Source organism: Lissotriton helveticus, chromosome 4_1 (assembly GCF_964261635.1).
Source record: "Lissotriton helveticus chromosome 4_1, aLisHel1.1, whole genome shotgun sequence".
Lineage (NCBI taxonomy): Eukaryota > Metazoa > Chordata > Amphibia > Caudata > Salamandridae > Lissotriton > Lissotriton helveticus.
This window is the reverse complement of record NC_136063.1, coordinates 1,563,318,047-1,563,337,761: the sequence shown is the minus strand read 5'-3', so window position 1 is coordinate 1,563,337,761 and position 19,715 is coordinate 1,563,318,047. Positions and strand designations below refer to the sequence as shown.

The window sequence follows — 19,715 nt, the reverse complement described above, 5'->3', positions numbered from 1 at the left end:
AAACTGCACTCTCAAACTGCACTCTCAAACTGCACTCTCAAACTGCACTCTCAATCTGCACTCTCCACTCTCAAACTGCACTCTGCACTCTCAAACTGCACTCTCAAACTGCAACCTGCACTCTGCACTCTCAATCAGCACTCCCAAACTGCACTCTCAAACTCAACTCTCATACTGCACTCTCAACTCTCAAACTGCACTCTCAAACTGCACTCTCAAACTGCACTCTCAATCTGCACTCTCAAACTGCACTCTCAAACTGCACTCTCAAACTGCACTCTCAAACTGCACTCTCAAACTGCACTCTCAATCTGCACTCAAACTGCACTCTCAAACTGCACTCTCAAACTGCACTCTCAAACTGCACTCTCAAACTGCACTCTCAAACTGCACTCTCAATCTGCACTCTCAAACTGCACTCTCAAACTGCACTCTCAAACTGCACTCTCAATCTGCACTCTCAATCTGCACTCAAACTGCACTCTCAAACTGCACTCTCAAACTGCACTCTCAAACTGCACTCTCAAACTGCACTCTCAATCTGCACTCTCAAACTGCACTCTCAAACTGCACTCTCGATCTGCACTCTCGATCTGCACTCTCAATCTGCACTCTCAATCTGCACTCTCAAACTGCACTCTCAAACTGCACTCTCAAACTTCACTCTCAATCTGCACTCTCAAACTGCACTCTCAATCTGCACTCTCAATCTGCACTCTCAATCTGCACTCTCAAACTGCACTCTCAATCTGCACTCTCAATCTGCACTCTCAATCTGCACTCTCAATCTGCACTCTCAAACTGCACTCTCAAACTGCACTCTCAATCTGCACTCTCAACTCTCAAACTGCACTCTGCACTCTCAAACTGCACTCTGCACTCTCAAACTGCACTCTCAAACTGCACTCTCAAACTGCACTCTGAAACTGCACTCAACTCTCAAACTGCACTCACAACTCTCGTGCTGCACTCTGAAACTGCACTCTCAACTCTGAAACTGCACTCTCAACTCTGAAACTGCACTCTCAACTCTGAAACTGCACTCTCAACTCTCAAACTGCACTCTCAACTCTCAAACTGCACTCTCAACTCTCAAACTGCACTCTCAACTCTCAAACTGCACTCTCAACTCTCAATGTGCTCCTGACCACGCGATCCCAGGAGCACACACTCGAAACACTTACCACAACCAATCCTACAGGGGCAAGGGAATCACATATTACTAATCTACCTATTTGCATCTAACATTGGGTTTTGGAGTAGCGTGGTACTTGTTGGAAAGCGCTTTAAGGCCTCGTCAGGGGTAGTAAGTGCTATATAAATACAATTTACAAATAACAAGCATTGGAAATGCAATAGGTCTCGCACCATTAGAGTTAGTGCTTTTAGAATTGTTTATGGGTTTTTTTTGTAAATGTTTAGCATTTTTGTTTCCTGTAGCCAATGCTAAAGAATTACAAATAAAAAAAGCCATAAACATTTCTTAAAGCTCTAACTGAAATGGTCTGAGACCTATTGCACTGTGTGAGGGTTTGAGGGTGAGTGAGGGTGAGGGTGGGTGAGGGTGAGTGAGGGTGAGGGTGAGTGAGGGTGAGTGAGGGTGAGGGGTTGAGGGTGAGTGAGAGTGAGTGAGAGTGAGGGTGAGTGAGGGTGAGTGAGGGTGAGTGAGGGTGAGGGGTTGAGGTTGAGGGTGAGGTGTTGAGGGTGAGTGAGGGTGAGGGTGAGTGAGGTGTTGAGGGTGAGTGAGGGTGAGGGTGAGTTAGGGTGAGGGGTTGAGGGTGAGTGAGAGTAGTTGAGGCTGAGTGAGGGTGAGTGAGAGTGAGGGTGAGTGAGGGGTTGAGGGTGAAGGTTTGAGGGTGAGGGGTTGAGGGTGAGTGAGGGTGAGGGGTTGAGGGAGGGTGAGTGTGGGTGAGGGTGAGTGAGGGTGAGTGAGGGTGAGGAGTTGAGGGTGAGTGAGGGTGAGGAGTTGAGGGTGGGTGAGGGTGAGTGAGTGTGAGGGGTTGAGGGTGAGTGAGGGTGAGGGTGAATGAGGGTGAGGCTGAGGTGTTGAGGGTGAGTGAGGGTGAGTGAGAGGTTGAGGGTGAAGGGTTGAGGGTGTGAGGGTGAGGGGTTGAGGGTGAGTGAGGGTGGAGGGTGAGGGTGGGGGGGTGAGGGTGAGGGAGTGAGGGTGAGGGGGTGAGGGGTGAGGGGGTGAGGGTGTGGGGTGAGAGTGAGGGGGTGAGGGTTAGGGGGAGATTGTTAGGGGGTGTGAGCGTTAGGGGGTGTGAGCGTTAGGGGGTGTGAGCGTTAGGCGGTGTGCGGGTTAGGGGGTGTGAGGGTGAGTGTGAGTGAGGGGGTGTGAGGCTTCGGGTGTGTGACGTTGCGTGAGTGTGAGTGTGTTTTTCTTGTGATGTCCCACTCTATTTTGATTCATTCTCCACTAAGTTCGGTGATTCATTGGGGGGGCGTGGCTAGCCGAGCTGCGAGATGGCCGCCATGTGAGCGAGCTCCGCCGACCGGGGGATTAATCCTCTTAATTTATCCTGCAATACAAGCTGTAACTGGCGTGCTGTTCACTCTACACGGTGGGGTAAGCTTTGGTGGCCACACGAACGAAAAACAACGGAGCGAAAAGTGTCCCGCTGGGCGAGATCCGGAGGAAGGTGGGACCCGATTGGGAGACACTGAACCAGCCGCAGCCGAGCACCATTATCTCGCTGCTAAAATCGAGCCCGAGGCGGAAAGCGAGACTGAAGGCCGCAGCTGTGGGAAACTGCGGAGAACGAACCAAAGCACGCAAAGGTGCCTGGGGCTGGCGGACCGCGCTGCCTCGAGCGCCAGATCTACACATTGCAAGTACACAATTGCTGCGAGAGGGGGCTGTTTAAATATAACTTTCAGATGCTGGCGCCTGAGCCTTTACCCTATACAAAATGGCGGCACCCCGCAGATTGCTCTCCTGAAGCTGGCTGCCTGATGGAGTGGAGAGCGGGCGGGCAGAGAGAGTGGCTGTGAGCTCCGGGTGCCCGTAACATCTGCTGATGTGACTGACTTTGAAGTGTTGCGCTCACTCACGTGCCAAGAAAATCTTGCAAACACTTTCCCCACCGTGCCACGGTACGTCACAGCCCTACCAAACAAACTTTAACCCCGCATTGGCTCCGAAGAAACACTTGGGATCGAGCATCTCTGAATCGAAGCAGGCCTTGGTTCCGAGGACATAAAAACAACATGGCCAAACTTCTGGACACCTGTGGGTACAAAGACACACAGACGACGTGGCTCCTCCTGTCACAGACATAGACTCACCAGTTTCGAGAAATGCGACGCGGCAGGCAGGGGAGGGGGCGGAGCGGGGGTGTGGGAGGAGTGCGGGAACAGACGGCGAGGGGAGGAGAGTAGGAGGAGGAGTAGGGGAGGCACGGCCTAGCGGCCGTGCAATCAAGAAGTGAGGGGGCGGGAGAGTAGGCAAGGCAGGCGCGAGCATCTCTGAATCGAAGCAGGCCTTGGTTCCGAGGACATAAAAACAACATGGCCAAACTTCTGGACACCTGTGGGTACAAAGACACACAGACGACGTGGCTCCTCCTGTCACAGACATAGACTCACCAGTTTCGAGAAATGCGACGCGGCAGGCAGGGGAGGGGGCGGAGCGGGGGTGTGGGAGGAGTGCGGGAACAGACGGCGAGGGGAGGAGAGTAGGAGGAGGAGTAGGGGAGGCACGGCCTAGCGGCCGTGCAATCAAGAAGTGAGGGGGCGGGAGAGAAGGCAAGGCAGGCGGCTGGGGGCATGTGCACGCGCTTTTAAGCTCAATGCACATGCGCATTGAGCTTAAAAGTCACGGGCACTGCAAGGAATCGCCACGATTCCTTGCAAGTTGGACAAAGAGTGGATAAGCCCCCATAGTCTCGCTTGCTCGATGCGCATGCGCATCGACAGGCGAGACCTAAAAACAGTATACATGCAAACGGGGAGTGTCTGTTGTTGAACACAGGGAGAGAATAAAGTTTTGCCATAAAAAAAATATGAGACAAACTAGTGAGAACACAGACTCTCGTATTATAAATATATATATATATATATATGATCAAAAAAGCAGATAAAAACATACACTTGTTACATTCAATTAATAAAGAGATAGCGCGCCTCCTTTACACAGACCACTGTCCATAAAATCGTCAACAGACCACTAACCAATGTTTTTTCAGAAGCTTAGGGGTGGGAAGGTAACCGCTACCCCCCCCCCTCCCCCCGCCCCCCCTTCACCTCTCCCAAGTGGCCCGATGCTCCACAAATCAATCTTAAAGCTGTTGTTAAATATTGATAAAAAAGGGGGGTGTAAATGATTGCCCACACAGTGAAGGTGATCTTTACAGTTAAACTGCATCAATGCCCTTAATGTATAGAATGGCTGTTATTACCACCAAACGTTTCCCATTAAAAAGATTTAGAGGGGGGAAGACCGGGGCTGTGACCTCCTCGGCGCAAGGTGCCCCTTGGAGAGGAGCAGGAAGTGAACTCCGTTCTCAGAGGGCCCGAGCCCGCCGACATGTACCAAGTGTGTCCCCATTCCCAAGGTGCCACTAGAGTGTTGATTTGTGAGTTGTACGAGGCGCTGAGGGTCATCCAGGCCCAGTCTAGTAACTATTGATCTGAGGGGGGAGGTTTCTGAACCAAGACGGCGTCTCGTGCGCTGGAACGTGTTTGTTTGCACAGCGCCACACGTGTGCATACTACTGGGCACAGCGAGGCAGCCTGATCAAAGAACTGCACACGTATGAACACTACGTCAGCTAGTGTGGGTAAAACATTCCAGAGGAGAGTGAGACACTCGAGATCCACCGAAGAGAAACTTCACTGGGCCAGAACAAATCCACCACTTTCTTAAGAATCTGTTCCCCTGGGCAGAAAATGAAAATGGATGCGATTGGATGAATACATCGGCGAACGTGTATTTGGGAAACCTGACACTCTCAGCAAAAAATAAAAAACACTATTCCTATAAAATATGTTAGTTACTATAGGCAGCATCGTTTCAACAGCTCTACGTACACATTGCACAATACACGCAAGGCATTTTCTCTCAGCGCCTGAATAACAAGTGTTGATCTTACCTAACTCTTTGGTTCTCATTTTACCGATTCTGTAAAGATGAGATGCTGATTATTCCCTGCCAGATTCAACCTCGTCCCCTGTAGCCCAGGCGGCGCGCCTGCGCCTACTGCTTTATCTTGGAATTTTCTCACTAGCCCCAAAGAAAACGTGTACTTTACCACTATACAACGTCTAGTCTCAAGGTCAGGTGATTGTATTTAATAATTGGGGACAGAAGGGAGTTATTTCAACTTTGTATAAAGGTTTATAACGGAAAAAATCCTTGCACTGCTACGTTATAAACTCTGTCGAACAAGAATACAACTGACTCAGGCAGTTACGGAAAACTGAGGGGAAGGGGGGGCTGTATTTCCACTCAATCTATAGAACTCTGTGCCACAATACGTTAGTGGGGTATGTATAGAGAAAACATCTACCGCTGCCGTGGCCTCTTAGCGCTTTGTCGTGTCTGGAATGTGTCTCCCTGTGCAGCGCTGGTCTATCTGCAATTTCGAATGTCTCGAGGGAAAGCGCCTTGGCACCCGGCCCCTGGGAGCACGCATGCTGGGGTCAGGCGAGGTGACCGCTGGTCTGCGATGTGTGGATGCAATGTTGATGTGTGCAGGGTACGTGCGCCCACAGGCATCCAAGTGACTCAAGTATTTGTGTGTTTTCAATAGAGCGGACAAGGCCCTGACTGGCATCAGAGCGCCTCGCAGACTGGGTAACAGAGCGCATATATCACTTTTTCACAAATGAGTGTTTCGCTCGTCCATCTCTCTTGGCAGATCTAGTGCTTCGAAACGGTCTAATGGTATTAAGTGCTAAACAAACGAGCGACAAAACACACATTAATGGGGACAGTAATGGGGAAACACATTTAGTACTTGGAGTGCGAAACAAAGCTATCGGACAGAACTGCTCTTTATTGGGAAAAGGCTGGTGAAGAACCAGAGAAGTTTTGTTTAGCAGTGGCTACCGCCAGCGTGGGGGCTGCAAGCCTCCCCTGCACCGCTGAACTGCCCCTCCCAACGAAAGCGCTCTGATTTCTCTCAGAAAGGAATGTCAATTCCACGCGCCCTGCAAAGAGTTTCATTTTGGTAATCTTGCCCGTGCTGAGCGCTGCTGAATGGTGAACGCGCCCGGCCATCTGGATTCACTTACGGAGGCACCCTGACAGCTCCTAATTATAATTAATGTACTTCTTTGCGCGCACACGAACGAAAAATGCCAAACATGGCCGACCAAAACGACATTTAGCCTATCACTTCAAGGCTATTAAAAAGACACCACAGCGAAGACGAATCACTGGCCAGATGACATAACACACTAAGGAATGTGTGGAATGTGTCTCGCCAAAGCCCTAGGAGATACTTTTTTTTTCTCTTTAACATTAGGAGCTCGAAACTCCTCCCACTTTCGTGGGCGGAGGCCGAGCCCTAAAAAGGAGGGATGATAAACGGTAGGGGTGCTGATTTTAAATAAGCAATCACCTATCGTTGTTCTTCTTCCTTTTACTATTGCTTAACTTTTAAGGAATAATCAATGGACCTGATTTAGCTGAACAATGATCATAAAGGCAAAGTTCTTGGTAACAAGGCCCCCAAAATAGGTGTGGCTGAGGACCCCCAAATTCCTTAAGATGTCCCTGTGTACATGTGTGTCTGCAAGTCATAGAAGAGAACACTACTGGACAGTAGGATTAGGGATTCGTGCCAAGGCAGCAATTAACCTTTTGTTCTGGCACCAGAATAACTTCCCTGTAGGCTACATTTTTGTGGCTGCAAATGAGTGCCCAATGTCTTGGGGGTTGAGCCCTGTACATTCTACGTCTGTATTAGATGAATAGTAAATTATTACTTGTTCGTGTGTGGCTCTCACGCCTTAAGCCTTCTTGAATATAGTCTGACACGAATAGACTGTAAACATCAAAACATGGTAAACATTAACAAACGATAGCCAAAGATGAAGTAACTACTTGGTATCAACTAGGGATCTATTGCAGGAAAAAGTGAACAATTTGTAACAATTAACAGGGCATTCGCTGCTTGAAAAACAATGTTGCCATACTACAAAGAAACTAAAAACAACTGTACATCCTGGTTCAGCTCCGCCTCAAGTCAAAGAACCAGCTTGTGACTGCACAGAGGCTGTCTCCTTATAAATAAATAAATAAATAAACATCATCCGGGTGGCACCCCTGTGATACCGCCGGAAGTGCTAATACCATTACTGTTTAACACATGTAAATGCTTATTTATTTAGAGGGTTGCTGCAAGAGCCATGTTGAAGATAAGCCAAAATGTGTGTTAATTCGCCATTAGTTTTGCACATGTTTAACAGAGCCCAGGTGTCAATGCAATGACACTCAAAGATATCTGCTGTTGGTGAGTATGTAATGGAGGCAGTTCCACAGGAATGATCTGCTGTGTGTGAAATATTGACACACCTTCTTCTTGGAATGCTGTACTACGGTTCTGACTAATAGGGGTTCTGTGCACAAGCCTGCGCAGAAACAAAAATTCGATTGGTTCATCTAAATATGTATGTTTCAGTAGTTGTAGTCAAATATGCAGCAGTCACCATGTTTACAATTACAATATGGGCCCATCCTTTTTAGTATTTTTGAGGTTGGCAAGAATTTATCTTTTGCTTTAGTGTAGTTTTATGTAGGGGTGGGTGGTAAACTATGCTCTGCCGGCGCAGTTCGCTGAGTTTTGCCACTCTGTGCTCCGCTTGGAGCACAGAGTTCGACAAAAACTCTCCCAACTGCAACATAGCAGTTTACCAGAACCCTCCCCTAGTTTCAGTACACGTGTTTACGTATAATTGCTGCCCTTGCCGGCAACAACTCCCATAGCTGCAGCACGTATTGACACCAGCCAGCCAATCAGAGCAAGGGTAGCAGCTGGGGTGGGGCTGCCTGGCACTAGAGCTATTAACAGCCATCTTCAGGAGGCCGGTATGTGCACACACCAGAGGACAGTTACAAGGGAGCGGATGAGACACACTTACCCGGCTGAGGGCTTGTGGAATGACCATACGAAGAGTTTCGTCAGCCTGCTGCGGACTGATCCATTGTGCTGCCATTGCTCTTAGCCAGCGTGGCCAGGCTGCAGCCCATCACCAGTCTGGGCTCCCTGTCTCCTGCCACCCGTCCCTTCTGCGCCTTTCTTGCTGGGCTCCCTCCTGTCCCTCAGCTCTGACTGCTTCCGCCACTCCAGGAGACTGCCCCAATAGGGGCGGCTGAAGAGAAGGTGCCTGGGATTGGGTCTAGCACCATGTCCCTGGGTGAGACTGCCAGCACCTACTACCACAGTGGGAAGATGGCCCAAAGACCATCTCTGCCCAGCATCTCTCTGGCGCGGGTAGGTGTGAAAAGCCCCAAAACTTCTGTATGATTCACGGGTGCTGGTGGGCAGATGTGTCCAGGCTCTAGTTGCTGCTGGGACCTGCTGCATGCAAAGACATGTACTTTCTGCCTGGTAAACCAGGGAGTGTTTCAGTCAGAACAGTGCCTTCCATAGCTAGGGAGTCGGGATTGTCAAATGTGAGAGAGAACCGGCATGATGCATCAAGCTTCTCCAGTATTAAAGTTAGAAAGTCTCAGAGCCAGAGAAGGCCTCGCTCAACTGTCTTAGTAAGAAAGGATAGAAAAAACAACCAGATGGGGCAAACTTTGATTGTATAAACACCCTGGAGGTGGGCTTCGCTGTGGGGGAGAACGCCACAGAATCTCAGAGTTTTAATGGAACTTCATGAAGTAAAACTCTGAGATTTCTGCGCACCCCTCCCCCCCGCCCCAACACACACACACGTTTTATGGTGTATACAGAGTGGTTTTGTGTTTTCTTGGGTGACTTTAAATCTTGAACATTTATCTCAGTGGATTCACAGCAGCTCAGGAAAATAACGACCCAAAAACTGTTGGTTAGAACCACACTTAAAGTTCTGTGCTTGCTGTTTTTAAACCAATTGAATACATTTATCTTCACAACATCAAAGACTCTGTGCCTCCACTGACCTGCCTCCTGCATGAAGGTCATCTGTACAGTCATGGCCTAATGTTATTTTGGGTCAGTACGGTGCTATCAAAACCAAATAAATGTCTATCTTTTGGACCTCTGGATTGTTAAAAGGAACCTGCAACAACGTGGGGTGTGTCCCTCGATCCATAAACTTGATGGGCTATACCATGTCATTTTTTTCTCAGTGTAAATCCTGAGTGATCTTAAATCCAGATATTATCCCATAGCACCCTTTATTTCTAGAACTTTGAGACGCTAAGTGACAGCCTGGGTACGAGCCATGCAACATAATTTTCAGTATGGTTCTAGTGTGTGCACTACCATAGGAAAAGCACTTTCAAAGAACTCTTTAAATTCAGGTTGTAAAGAAACCAAATAATTTTGCCAGTGAAGTCGATGAGGGGGTGACTTTATGAATTGATTATTAAAATCTCTGGAGTTCCACTTCCTTCCAATGTTTCTTGTTTCCCGAAGTGTGATTCGAAATCAATGTTTATCCTAGATACATTGCCTGTCCTAAGTAATTGTATGGGCGATTAAAGGGTCGTTTTTGAATGTTTCTAGACTGGTCAGAGGCATCTTCTTCCATTACCTTTCTTTAAAAATGTCTCAGAACGTGTGTGAGATGAGTAGTGAGGGGTGCTCTTTTTTTCAGCACAAATAACAACACATTGCATTACTGGTCCCTGTACCTCAGTAAACCATCCAGAATATCATTATTCCAGTGGGGTCTAGAGTTAGAAAATGTGGAACATATGTTCCCAAAACATGACATTTTTCTTCTTACTAATATTGAAATGTATATTTTCCTTTTTATCCTTGTGTCCGCTGCCTTTATATAATACACGCAGACCACATCTGAAGGCACTCTGACTGTTCCCAGTAGACATAGTCTATAAAGCTTTTATTTTAAATGTATATAAAAACGTTTCCTGATGGGTAGCTCAATCGAGCAAATGCTCATTTACTGGTTGAGGGCTCCTTAAAACTGATGCTAGCGCTAGGAGGATGAATCCTTGCATCAAAGCACATGGTTGGTCCGTGCAACCTGGCCAAACTGGCTGTTCTCCAAAAGGATCCCTCCTGCACAAAGAATAAGGTAAAATATAACTCTAAGTTCTGGTAGATTCAGAGTAAGTATAACATCAGTGAATGGAAGTTTTGCAAACAAAATGTTCTTTTCTTGATGTTTATTCCTTCTCATGAGCAGAGCACGTGTTTGAAAATATAGGTCCCCTAAATTAACTGTCTTTCATAAAAACCCTTGCATAAAATGTAGTTGTTCCCATCCAGTGGTAGGCAGATTAATTGTGGGCCACAGCTGATACCCCAAAATGTAAAGAGTCGTGGTGGGAGAAGATGGTGACCATGTGGGTGGATGTCATGTTCATATCTTGCCCAAAGATCCCAGATATACACCTAAGGTCTTATATTTCTGCATTGACTGCTTACATCACATCACCTACAGCTACTTTTGTTAAAGTGCATAACAAACGCATGTTTGCCTTGCCGTCCTCATGGCATTTGTTGGTAAGTCTGGTGTTGAAGACGTTGTCTACAAGGCTTTTGACTGAAGAATGGGAAGAGCTCCTGGCCCAAAAATTCCCATCAAATGTGTTATGCTCTGCCTCCTGTTTTTTAGGACCTGGTTTGATGTGTCTAAGAGAAGCATGATATTGGTGCATACTGAATTGTTCTTACCACGCTGTTAGGAGGAATGTAGCCATGTGTGTTTTATTATCTGTTCATTTGAAAAAGTTGAAAAAATAGCAGTAAATGTTTTTGTTCTTCCTTTGGCACTAATTGATCATTTCCAGTTATTAGAATTTGGAAGAAACTTGAAATAAATTGACTTTGTGTCTTTTTACAAGAATGCTACTTGCCTTCATACAGCCACTGAAGGCCATGTGCCGAGTATGGGATGCTGAGTCAAGTCTATCCCAACACACTCACAAAATGCACCTGCAGGTCTATAAACTGTATGATGCACCGTTATCTTAAACTAAACTTTTGAGAAGGCGTGTCCATTATAAGTAATAATAATGTATTTTACATAGAGCTCTTAATCCTGCACTTCTGCTATTTATATGTGCTGTAAATTGCAGGTGTGTTACTATTTCCCAATGTTGATGGTACGCAATTAACCGGCATCGGAAAAATGGAAGGGCTGATTAGGCCCTGCCAGGATGCGACCTCATGAACTGCCATGCGTCACATGTCATTGGTGGGCGTTCAGAACATCAAACTCAGAGCCCCTCAAGAGAAAGAGAGAGAGAGAGGTTTTGGGGCATGGGCCTTGTTAGTTGGTCTACATAGCCATGGTATGAACGCGTTTTTAAATTAATATTTTGAAAAGGTGAAAATAATAGAACAAATCACTTGGACTCGTGTAAAGGAAGTAACGCATTTCTTCAGTGCGTCATATTTTAACTTTGGAGGGTTATCTTGCGTTCATTCGTGGTTCTGCTCATTATTTCGCACCTACTGCCTCTTGCTTTGTTCTTTCACACTGATATGATCCAGGTGAGTTTGCCTCTCTTAAAAAAGCCAGGTGTACCCTTTGGAGTTCCTGCTCACATCAGGATGTTGTTAGCCGCCTTCCAGCCGGTTCAACACACTCTAATTTCCGAGGCAGTTCTCTAGGCCTTGGGCGTACGTGATTTCACCCCCTCCAGAGCAGCGCCTTATCAAAATCACGATAACATTAAACTTGAACTTGCGCCAGTAACCTTGGTTCCGGCCATGCTGATGGCCAGAGAGGATGCCGATGCCCAGCCGAGCGAGAGAGGGGGAGTGTGAGTGCTTGTGTGTCTGAGTCTCTCTGACTTTCATGTGACCCCTCTGACAGCGCTCGAGCTCAAGAGAGAAGGCCCAGGTGCCCACAAGGACCTAACGCCACGAGGATGTGCCAGGTGACTTGAGTACAGGTGCTGCCTGTGCTCGTATCAGCGCGCGCCGTTGGCACAGCGATAGTAGGCACGGGAGGAAGGAGGGGGGGGGGGGTCTGAGAAGGCGCACACGTGGCTCCTGTTCCTTCTTGCCTCTCTCTGGAGAGCCTCGCAGCCGTCATAGTTTCTGGAAGCAGGCGCGAGACCCGCCGACCCTCGTTTCTCCCTGGTGGGTGTTGTTCCAGTGACCGCGTCCTCCCCTGTCAGGGAGTGATACGCATCTTGCAGGGCCTGGGGAGCGGGAAGTTGGCAGCAGGTGCGCGCGCGCGGGCCTCTCTGCACGCGCGGAGCACAGGGCGCGCTTTGTTTTGAACGCGAGGGTCTGAGGGCGCGCGCGCTCCTTTGATCTTGGGATCTTTGAATCCAGTGTTTCTGGCCCTGAATGTTTTGCTTTCCCCATAATCGTTAATATTGCTATCGGTCAAGTTGAAGCTCTGACGCACAACACCGCTGTGTGTTTATTCAGTGTTTTCATTACCCGACGGAACTGCAGGTAACTCTTAGATGCCCGAGTGCTTCCAGGGAGGATGCACGTGCGTTGCAATCTCAAGAAGGGGGGTACAGCTGTGGGTACCATGCAGGCCGGTTCTCATATAGTTTGGTAACTTTTTAGTAGGTAGCTTTTTGTTGGGTTGTAACAACTTATGAGTATTTACGATAACTTAATTTATGCTTTCTTTTATCTTTGCAGCCTAACATCTCCGAGTCAACGTTAAGTCATGTGATCAGAACAGTAAGTAACCACAATTAATAAATTGCTTACTTTTATTTAAATGAGCGAAGGTAATTTTCAACCTGCCTCTGCAAGTTTTAACCCAAACATTATTAACCTGGAGTGATGATATGAGAGCAGTTTAAATTGAGGCAAATATCCTCTGTGTGATTGGGTGCACTCAGTGGAGGCGATTGAGGACCAAATTGTGAAGCAGGGTTGCCTTTATATGGTGTAATGTGGCACATTCTGTAGCAATATTCCATGGTTTTGTAATCTTAACTCATTAATACTGACTTGTACAACTTTTAGCCTCAATAGAACTGTTTAACCTCTGTATGCAGCAATTAATGACTAACGGGTAGCTAATTAACAATTGCGAGGAGGTTACGCGCTGCGTGGCAACATGTCTGGTGCTTTTTATTAAGTAATATTTGATCAATTTGGCATGGAAACCTTTTTTGTTGAAATCCACAAATTGTGCTGCAGATGGTGGCTAATGCACAGAAAGATGATGTAGCTATTTACATTATAATGGCATGAGCCGATCATCTGTGCTTAGAGACACATGGGCATTCTGTCGAATGAGAAATAAAAGAGTGTGTAGTATTTGGCGGCAGGAGTTAGGGGTCAGAAAGCAAAGTCTACCATTAGGAGTGGAAGAAGGCAGTGGCGAGTCGGTGGGTGGGTAGTGTGAGTATGGTAAAGAGTTTGATTGTTTGTTTTATTCTGATGTGTTACATACAGATTGGGCGTGGCTCTTTCCTTTAACCTGTGATTAATTCTAGCCATGGGCAGAATTTAAATTATGCTGGCATTTTCAAGAATTTCTTATTAAGCTTGTGACGTGGAATTCCTGAAATTACACTTTTAGGCCTCTTTGTGTAGTTGTGTTGTTCATAGTAAACCTCTTACCATGACTGCACCATTAATGTCACTATGTTGTGAGGCTAAATATAGCAGAAACAAAGAAGAGATAAGCTGTAAGTTTTAAAAACCACACTGTTCCTCACTGGCAACCAATGTAGGGCCATAACAGGGCAAATGGGCGTTTCTTTTACCATAAATAAAACATATTACAGAATTCTGCACACACTGGAGTCTCCGTATGTTAGCCTGGAGTTTACCAAAGCTCCTACAAGTCAGTTATACTGATTAGTGAATAGAGGTAAGCATGGGGTCTCACAGCATATGCTCAGATTGCTCTTTCTTAAAGTAATTTGTTTTATCTTGGTGGTGGAATAGATCATAAAGACAAAGAGAACATGGGAGTTGGTGTTGGGTGGAATGTCTGATTAGGTGAATTCTGCAAACGGAGTTTTCTTTGACACCACTGCAGCTCAAGTGGACAAATGACATATTGCACTTTGGGCACTCCCTCACATCTTCTTGTGACCATTTCTGGTGGCACCAAAAGCCAGTTGCCCGCAGTGGTCTTAAGCACCCCAGTTTTAGATCAATTACATTTTAGTTCTCGTGTGTCCCTCTACTTGTCTGGCAAAGGCATTGGACACATCTGGCACGGATGCACCTATGTGCCATGAGTCTGTAATTGCAACTGAAGATCACGAGCAGCCTCGTATTGGATATTGAATAGATGTTGCGAACATAGGGAGACGCCATGTTTATTTAGTATGTAAAGCGTCACGGAAAAGTTAAATATGCTACGTGTTTTGGATTTCATCATTAACCCTTACCATTCTAGGCTGGCAGTAACACCCGCGTTTGTGTCTTATGCCACTGAGGTGCGCAGGCCTCGTGTGTAATTGCCGGATATTCTGGAGGCGCCTGCATTATTCAAATGCGATGGAACAGTGGCATATCCTCTTGGAACTGCAGACCTGCCCTGGGACAGCCCGCCGTTCAGATATTTCGCTTGTTTCCCCTGTACCCGCCCTCCCAGTCCAGGCTCTCCAGTGACCTTTCAATATGGCCTCCTGCCGTCCAGCCGGACAATAAGCTTCATTCTGAGGGCCCCCTCCTTTGTACAGGCCCAGCCGCCTCCCTGTTCATTCAGCACTGGTTACTTATTAGATACACCAAGGTCAGGCGCCTTTCTATCACGGAATGTGAGCAGTAACTGGGGCATAACTGACCGTAGCGGAGCACGTTACAGCGGATCGAGCCGCAGGCATATTTTTTTGTTTGTTGTGGTTACCATAGACAAATGACGTCTCTTCTGAGTTCCGCGAGAGTTATTTTTGTCTTCCAGAGTTTGCGTCTGTGTACTAGTCAGAGAGAAACCCATTGCGTACTTATCACCCTTTTGAGTCACGTGCTCTGGTGAGCTCGAGAGATTTCGGAGGCTTGTCCTATTGAAATCAATGAAGATTAAACATTTGTGGAGGACGAGGAAGGTTTTCAGGAAATCTATGGAGACATTTGGTTTGGGATGATGGTTTAACCAGTGACGACATTATAAATACATGAACCTTGTGGTATCTTCTGCAGAGCACATTTGCATGTTGTCTGTTTGCACAGATAAGTAGAATTTCTATGGAATCGGCGAGTACAATTATACACAGTGCTTTAAATGCGCAGGTATTATCCAGCACTGAGTTCCTGCACTCCTTTAATGTGAAAGGGAGAGCACCTGCACTTCTCAGCACTGCTTCAATACATTTTAAGACAGAGTACCGGCACCTCTTAGGAATAAACAGGTACTTTAAAGAGTAAGTACCTGTACTTCTAGATTTCCCTTTAAAGCACTAATTATAAGTAGGGACACCAAGATAGCCATTTGATCAGGACATAGCATGTGCAGTGGTGGCTTGAAAGTGCTGGTTTCCAAGAGGTGTGTCTTGGTACTCCTGCCTGTGTCGGATGCAGTGGATTGTAGATGGACGCTGTGGTCATAATACTGTAGCTAGTTGCAAACCGCCTCGATTCTGTTCAAAGGTGAAAAGGGCTACTCGGAGCTCAGTTGGTGATATTGTTCCAATATATGTTTAACTTTTGAGTCCCAAGCTCTGGCAAGCTTAGAAGCCATTCGAAACAGACATGTCAGGTAAAAGTCTTACCCTAACTTTGCAATTACGTAATGATTTACTTTTTTAATGAAAATGTATGCTATTTATTAAATGGACTTAATTGATACTTGCATAGCAATCAAATTAAGGTAAAGTGCCTGCTCTCTACACTTTTCTTCTCTTCCCACAAATACGTGCGTCTGCAATGTGACTGAAAAGAGCACCGATCTAGTCACCCTTGCACAATACACAAGTGCTTTGAATGTGGGCCACCCTTTAATCATCATGCTTCCAACCATGCACCCCCACCTACAGTGTAGCATGCTACCCATCTGCTGATTCACCTCAATGCCTTATCAGGGTAGGAAACTGTATTTTAATGCAACCCCAGTACAGTCATAGTGCAAACCATTCCCAGAAAATACCACTTTAACTTTGTGCCCTGTTTGCTCATACATAATCCCTACCCTCCATAACACTGTTGCGAGCCAATCAGACTACTTGCTCTATCATGCAAGCTATTCCTCTACCTGTATTGCTTATACTTACCTCCAGGGTCTACAGCATTAGGTAACACTGGAAAGTAAAATTATGTGGCAGAGCTGACTAAGTTTTTCTCTACATGCTACCCATCTGCCTAACTGCTATCCATTTGACCATTGGACTCCCCTCCCTATACTGTCCTACTTGAAGCTCTAAATATAAGGTTTTAGCCGGTGCACTTGAATCAGCCCAGTGTACAATAATCAAGCCGATCTAATATTACAGTCAGTTAGCGGTGAAGATGTATTCCGATAAGGCAGAAGTAGAGCTGAGGAAGGTTTACTACTACTGCCATCAGTTCTTTGGTGCCTGCTGTGTAGAAGTCTTGTGCTTAACTACATCGGGATCCCCCACTATGCAGTTGCCTTTATGCCCACCTCAGCCATTCTTGAAGGCCACTGACTTAGCAGAGGTATGGTAGATATAGGGCTGAGTACGTCTTAATTTGAACCTTTCCGGATTATTCCTGTTGGGTCAGGAGAAGGAGACCTCTATCAGCATGTTCAAGAACCAAGATAAGAGAACAGAAATGTGAGATAAGGCCTCGAATGGAGAAAAAAACCACAACACTTCTTTCTGTATAATAGATACAGCCTCAGAAAAGGGACACATGGAACAAAAGTGAATAAATCAGAGGAGGACAAGAACCATGGTTACATTGGATTAACAGTAATTGACCGAAATTGTGTTTAAATTTAAATACTTATGGAAACAAAAGTGTGGCTGCTAGACAAAAGAATCACATTAGATGGAAAAATCCATTGAATCTGCTACAACATATTTTTGCAGTGTTTGCAGCTTTGAGGATGGAAGTGGGAAGACAAGAGGGATATATTAATGTTAGCAGTGAAGCAGTGAGTACATGTATTGCTCATACTCGCCTTTGGAGAAGGCAGGAAGCAGGAATATAGGGAGCCTCGGAAATGAGAAGCTGGAATGGCTACCAGAAATGCTTATTGGTAAATGCCACTTTCTACTCCAATGTCAGTTGACTTGTATTACCAGTGCAAGAGTTTGTTCCTGGTGATTTTATGTGCTGCTATGCCGAAAAAAGCAGACTGAGGCACATTGAAGAAATATTATAGGACTGAAAAGAGGAAGCGAAAAAATGGGAAGCAACCCATCTCCACTCACCCCAAAAAAAGTACATTTTAGATCGAGCCTGGGCAGTGCATGCACTGCTCTGCTAGGCATGCTGTATTCAGGTATGGACTTGAAGCTCCGCCCATTTTCCTCCCATCTTTTTAATTGGCTCCTGTTACTGTTGTTTCAAAATGGTTGTTTTAGATTCATGAATTGACTTAGTTGTCAATCCAAAGTACAGTTGTGTCTGCATTTGTAACCCCCCATAAAGACTGGACTTTTTACTTGTGTTGTTACACGGTCTGTTTGATCTACAGTCTGTGAGCACTATCATCTTTAGTGATTATCCCTTTTTCCAGGCACACAGTGCTTTACTGCAAGGGGGCCTGCTTTGCTGATCATTGAAACAGGTGTTCACATGTAACTTATTCAAATGCAAATATGAACGTCACAGATGTTTCTGTACAGACTAAATTTCAATATACCAATGTTAATTAAAAACGTTTTGAAAAAGCAATGGTAGCGCAGCCAGTATGTAACAACGGTTGAGCCGAACTGAGTTTTATTCAAAACAATCACAAAGTTCAAAGATTTTTTTTAGAAACGTCTTAGAGAGAAAATAGTATAAAAGGACCCCAGGTGTGTAAACCAACCAGAGCCAAAGAAAAATAAGACAAGGTGAAATGAAGCATCAGCATAAGAGGTAAATTGGTTGATACAAGTAAGAGACAGCCGTTTCAATTAGAGGCAATTAGGGATACATAAATTCAATCATTGTAGCAGCAAAAACGGAAATGTCTGTCTCTTTAATTATGTTGACACCGTTGTGACCCTTTATGGATAGTAGGGTCTCATCAGGACTAAGAATGTGTGGTGTCTAGAAAAACAAATGCGCTATTACACCAAAAAAAACCATTTGTTTATCAGCTTGATGCTTATGTTTTTTTTTTTTTTTGTAAAAGCCCCCCATACTGTGCTTTCACTTTAATGACATCCACACACCTTTCTTTAAATGAGCATCGTCAAAAGAAAGGAGCGTGGCAGCCATTAAAGTGAAAGCACGGCATGGGATGCTTTTACAAAAAAAAAAATTGTTTGTGAACTGACAAACAAATGCTTATCTTTTTATAATAGCACCCCATACTACGCTTTCACTTTAATGGCGGCCCGCACCTTTGTTTAGATGAACCGCATCTAAAGAAGGTGGCGCGGCCGCCATCAAAGTGAAAGCGAGCATGGGGCCCTTTTACAAGCATTTGCAATGCAATAAGTCTCGCATTTGCGTGAGTTTAAGCAATGGGCATTGTAAATGCCAATGTCTTTTTATTTTTGTGTTTTTTTAAAAACCATAAATAATCATTTACAATGCCAATAGCTTAAACTCTTGCAAATGCGAGATCTGTTGCATTGCAAATGCTTGTTTGATTTTGGTTTCAAGATTTCTTCCTATATTTTTAATATTTTGTGTTTGTTTATAATTCACTTTCAAATAGAATTATCTTTTCTGTGGATTTCGTCTCTGCATTAAAAAAACTCCGAAACTTGGGCTCTGTGGGACCATTTACACCAGTTCTTATGTCCTTTCATTTTCAACAATAGTATTTCTCTAATTATGCATCAAAACATCTTTCGAAATTGCCCCATATAAAGTGATCGATTGAGCTAAATGTGTTTACAGTACTTTGTAAATCATGGTTAATACTATAGCAAATCCGTGATAAGAACAAGAAAGAAGAATGATCTGGGTCAGCATACCTTTCTAGCAGGTGTGATATCATCAAGTTGACTTATGACTCGGTATAAGGTAAGATGATAACAAATAACACTATCTTATATAGCGTGACACTTTTGGTAATTACTACATTTTATTGTGGGGATATCTTCCCTTCCATGTTGGTTAGAGTCGAAAGATATCTACCTTGAAATACCTTAAACCCGATCAATATTTGCCAACCATATTATAGTACTCCAATCAAAAATACATGCCATTTCAAAACGTTCCTTGTACAAAGATAGATTTTCTGAAAGGCAAACTCTCCAATGTCTTAAAAAAATAATCTGTAGAAAAAGAATTTTAGTAAAAAAGATCATAATTTGTGAACTGCCACATGGAGCATGATTGAGGGGTGGTCAAAATGCTCATTTGTCTGCTGTGATCGGCTTTCAGCGCTATTGCTGTGACCCACACAATCTGCCAGGAAAATCAAGTTTTGCACTGTACTCTTAGTTTCCGTTTTATATCTAAATCGTACGAGTTTCTTAAATCACAGGTCTTTAACAAAAAGCAGTCATCGAGAGTTAGATTATTAGGTCGAGCCTCCAGACAGTGCTGCTCTCTGTAACATATTGTGGACATACC

General features: G+C 45.3%; 1 protein-coding gene across 6 annotated transcripts in view; it reads left to right on the top strand.

Annotated features, from left to right (window-relative positions):
* Positions 1 to 19,715, top strand: part of TNS3 (tensin 3) — an 851,445-nt gene that overhangs the window by 487,271 nt on the left and 344,459 nt on the right. For 4 of the 6 annotated variants that reach the window (XM_078688177.1, XM_078688176.1, XM_078688179.1 and 1 more), the window contains exon 5: positions 12,741 to 12,782. In XM_078688177.1, the coding sequence (XP_078544303.1) occupies positions 12,741 to 12,782 (42 nt within the window). Of the gene's footprint in view, positions 1 to 11,833; positions 12,014 to 12,069; positions 12,219 to 12,740; positions 12,783 to 19,715 lie in introns of those variants that run through there. The other 2 variants (XM_078688178.1, XM_078688181.1) reach the window with 2 other exon arrangements.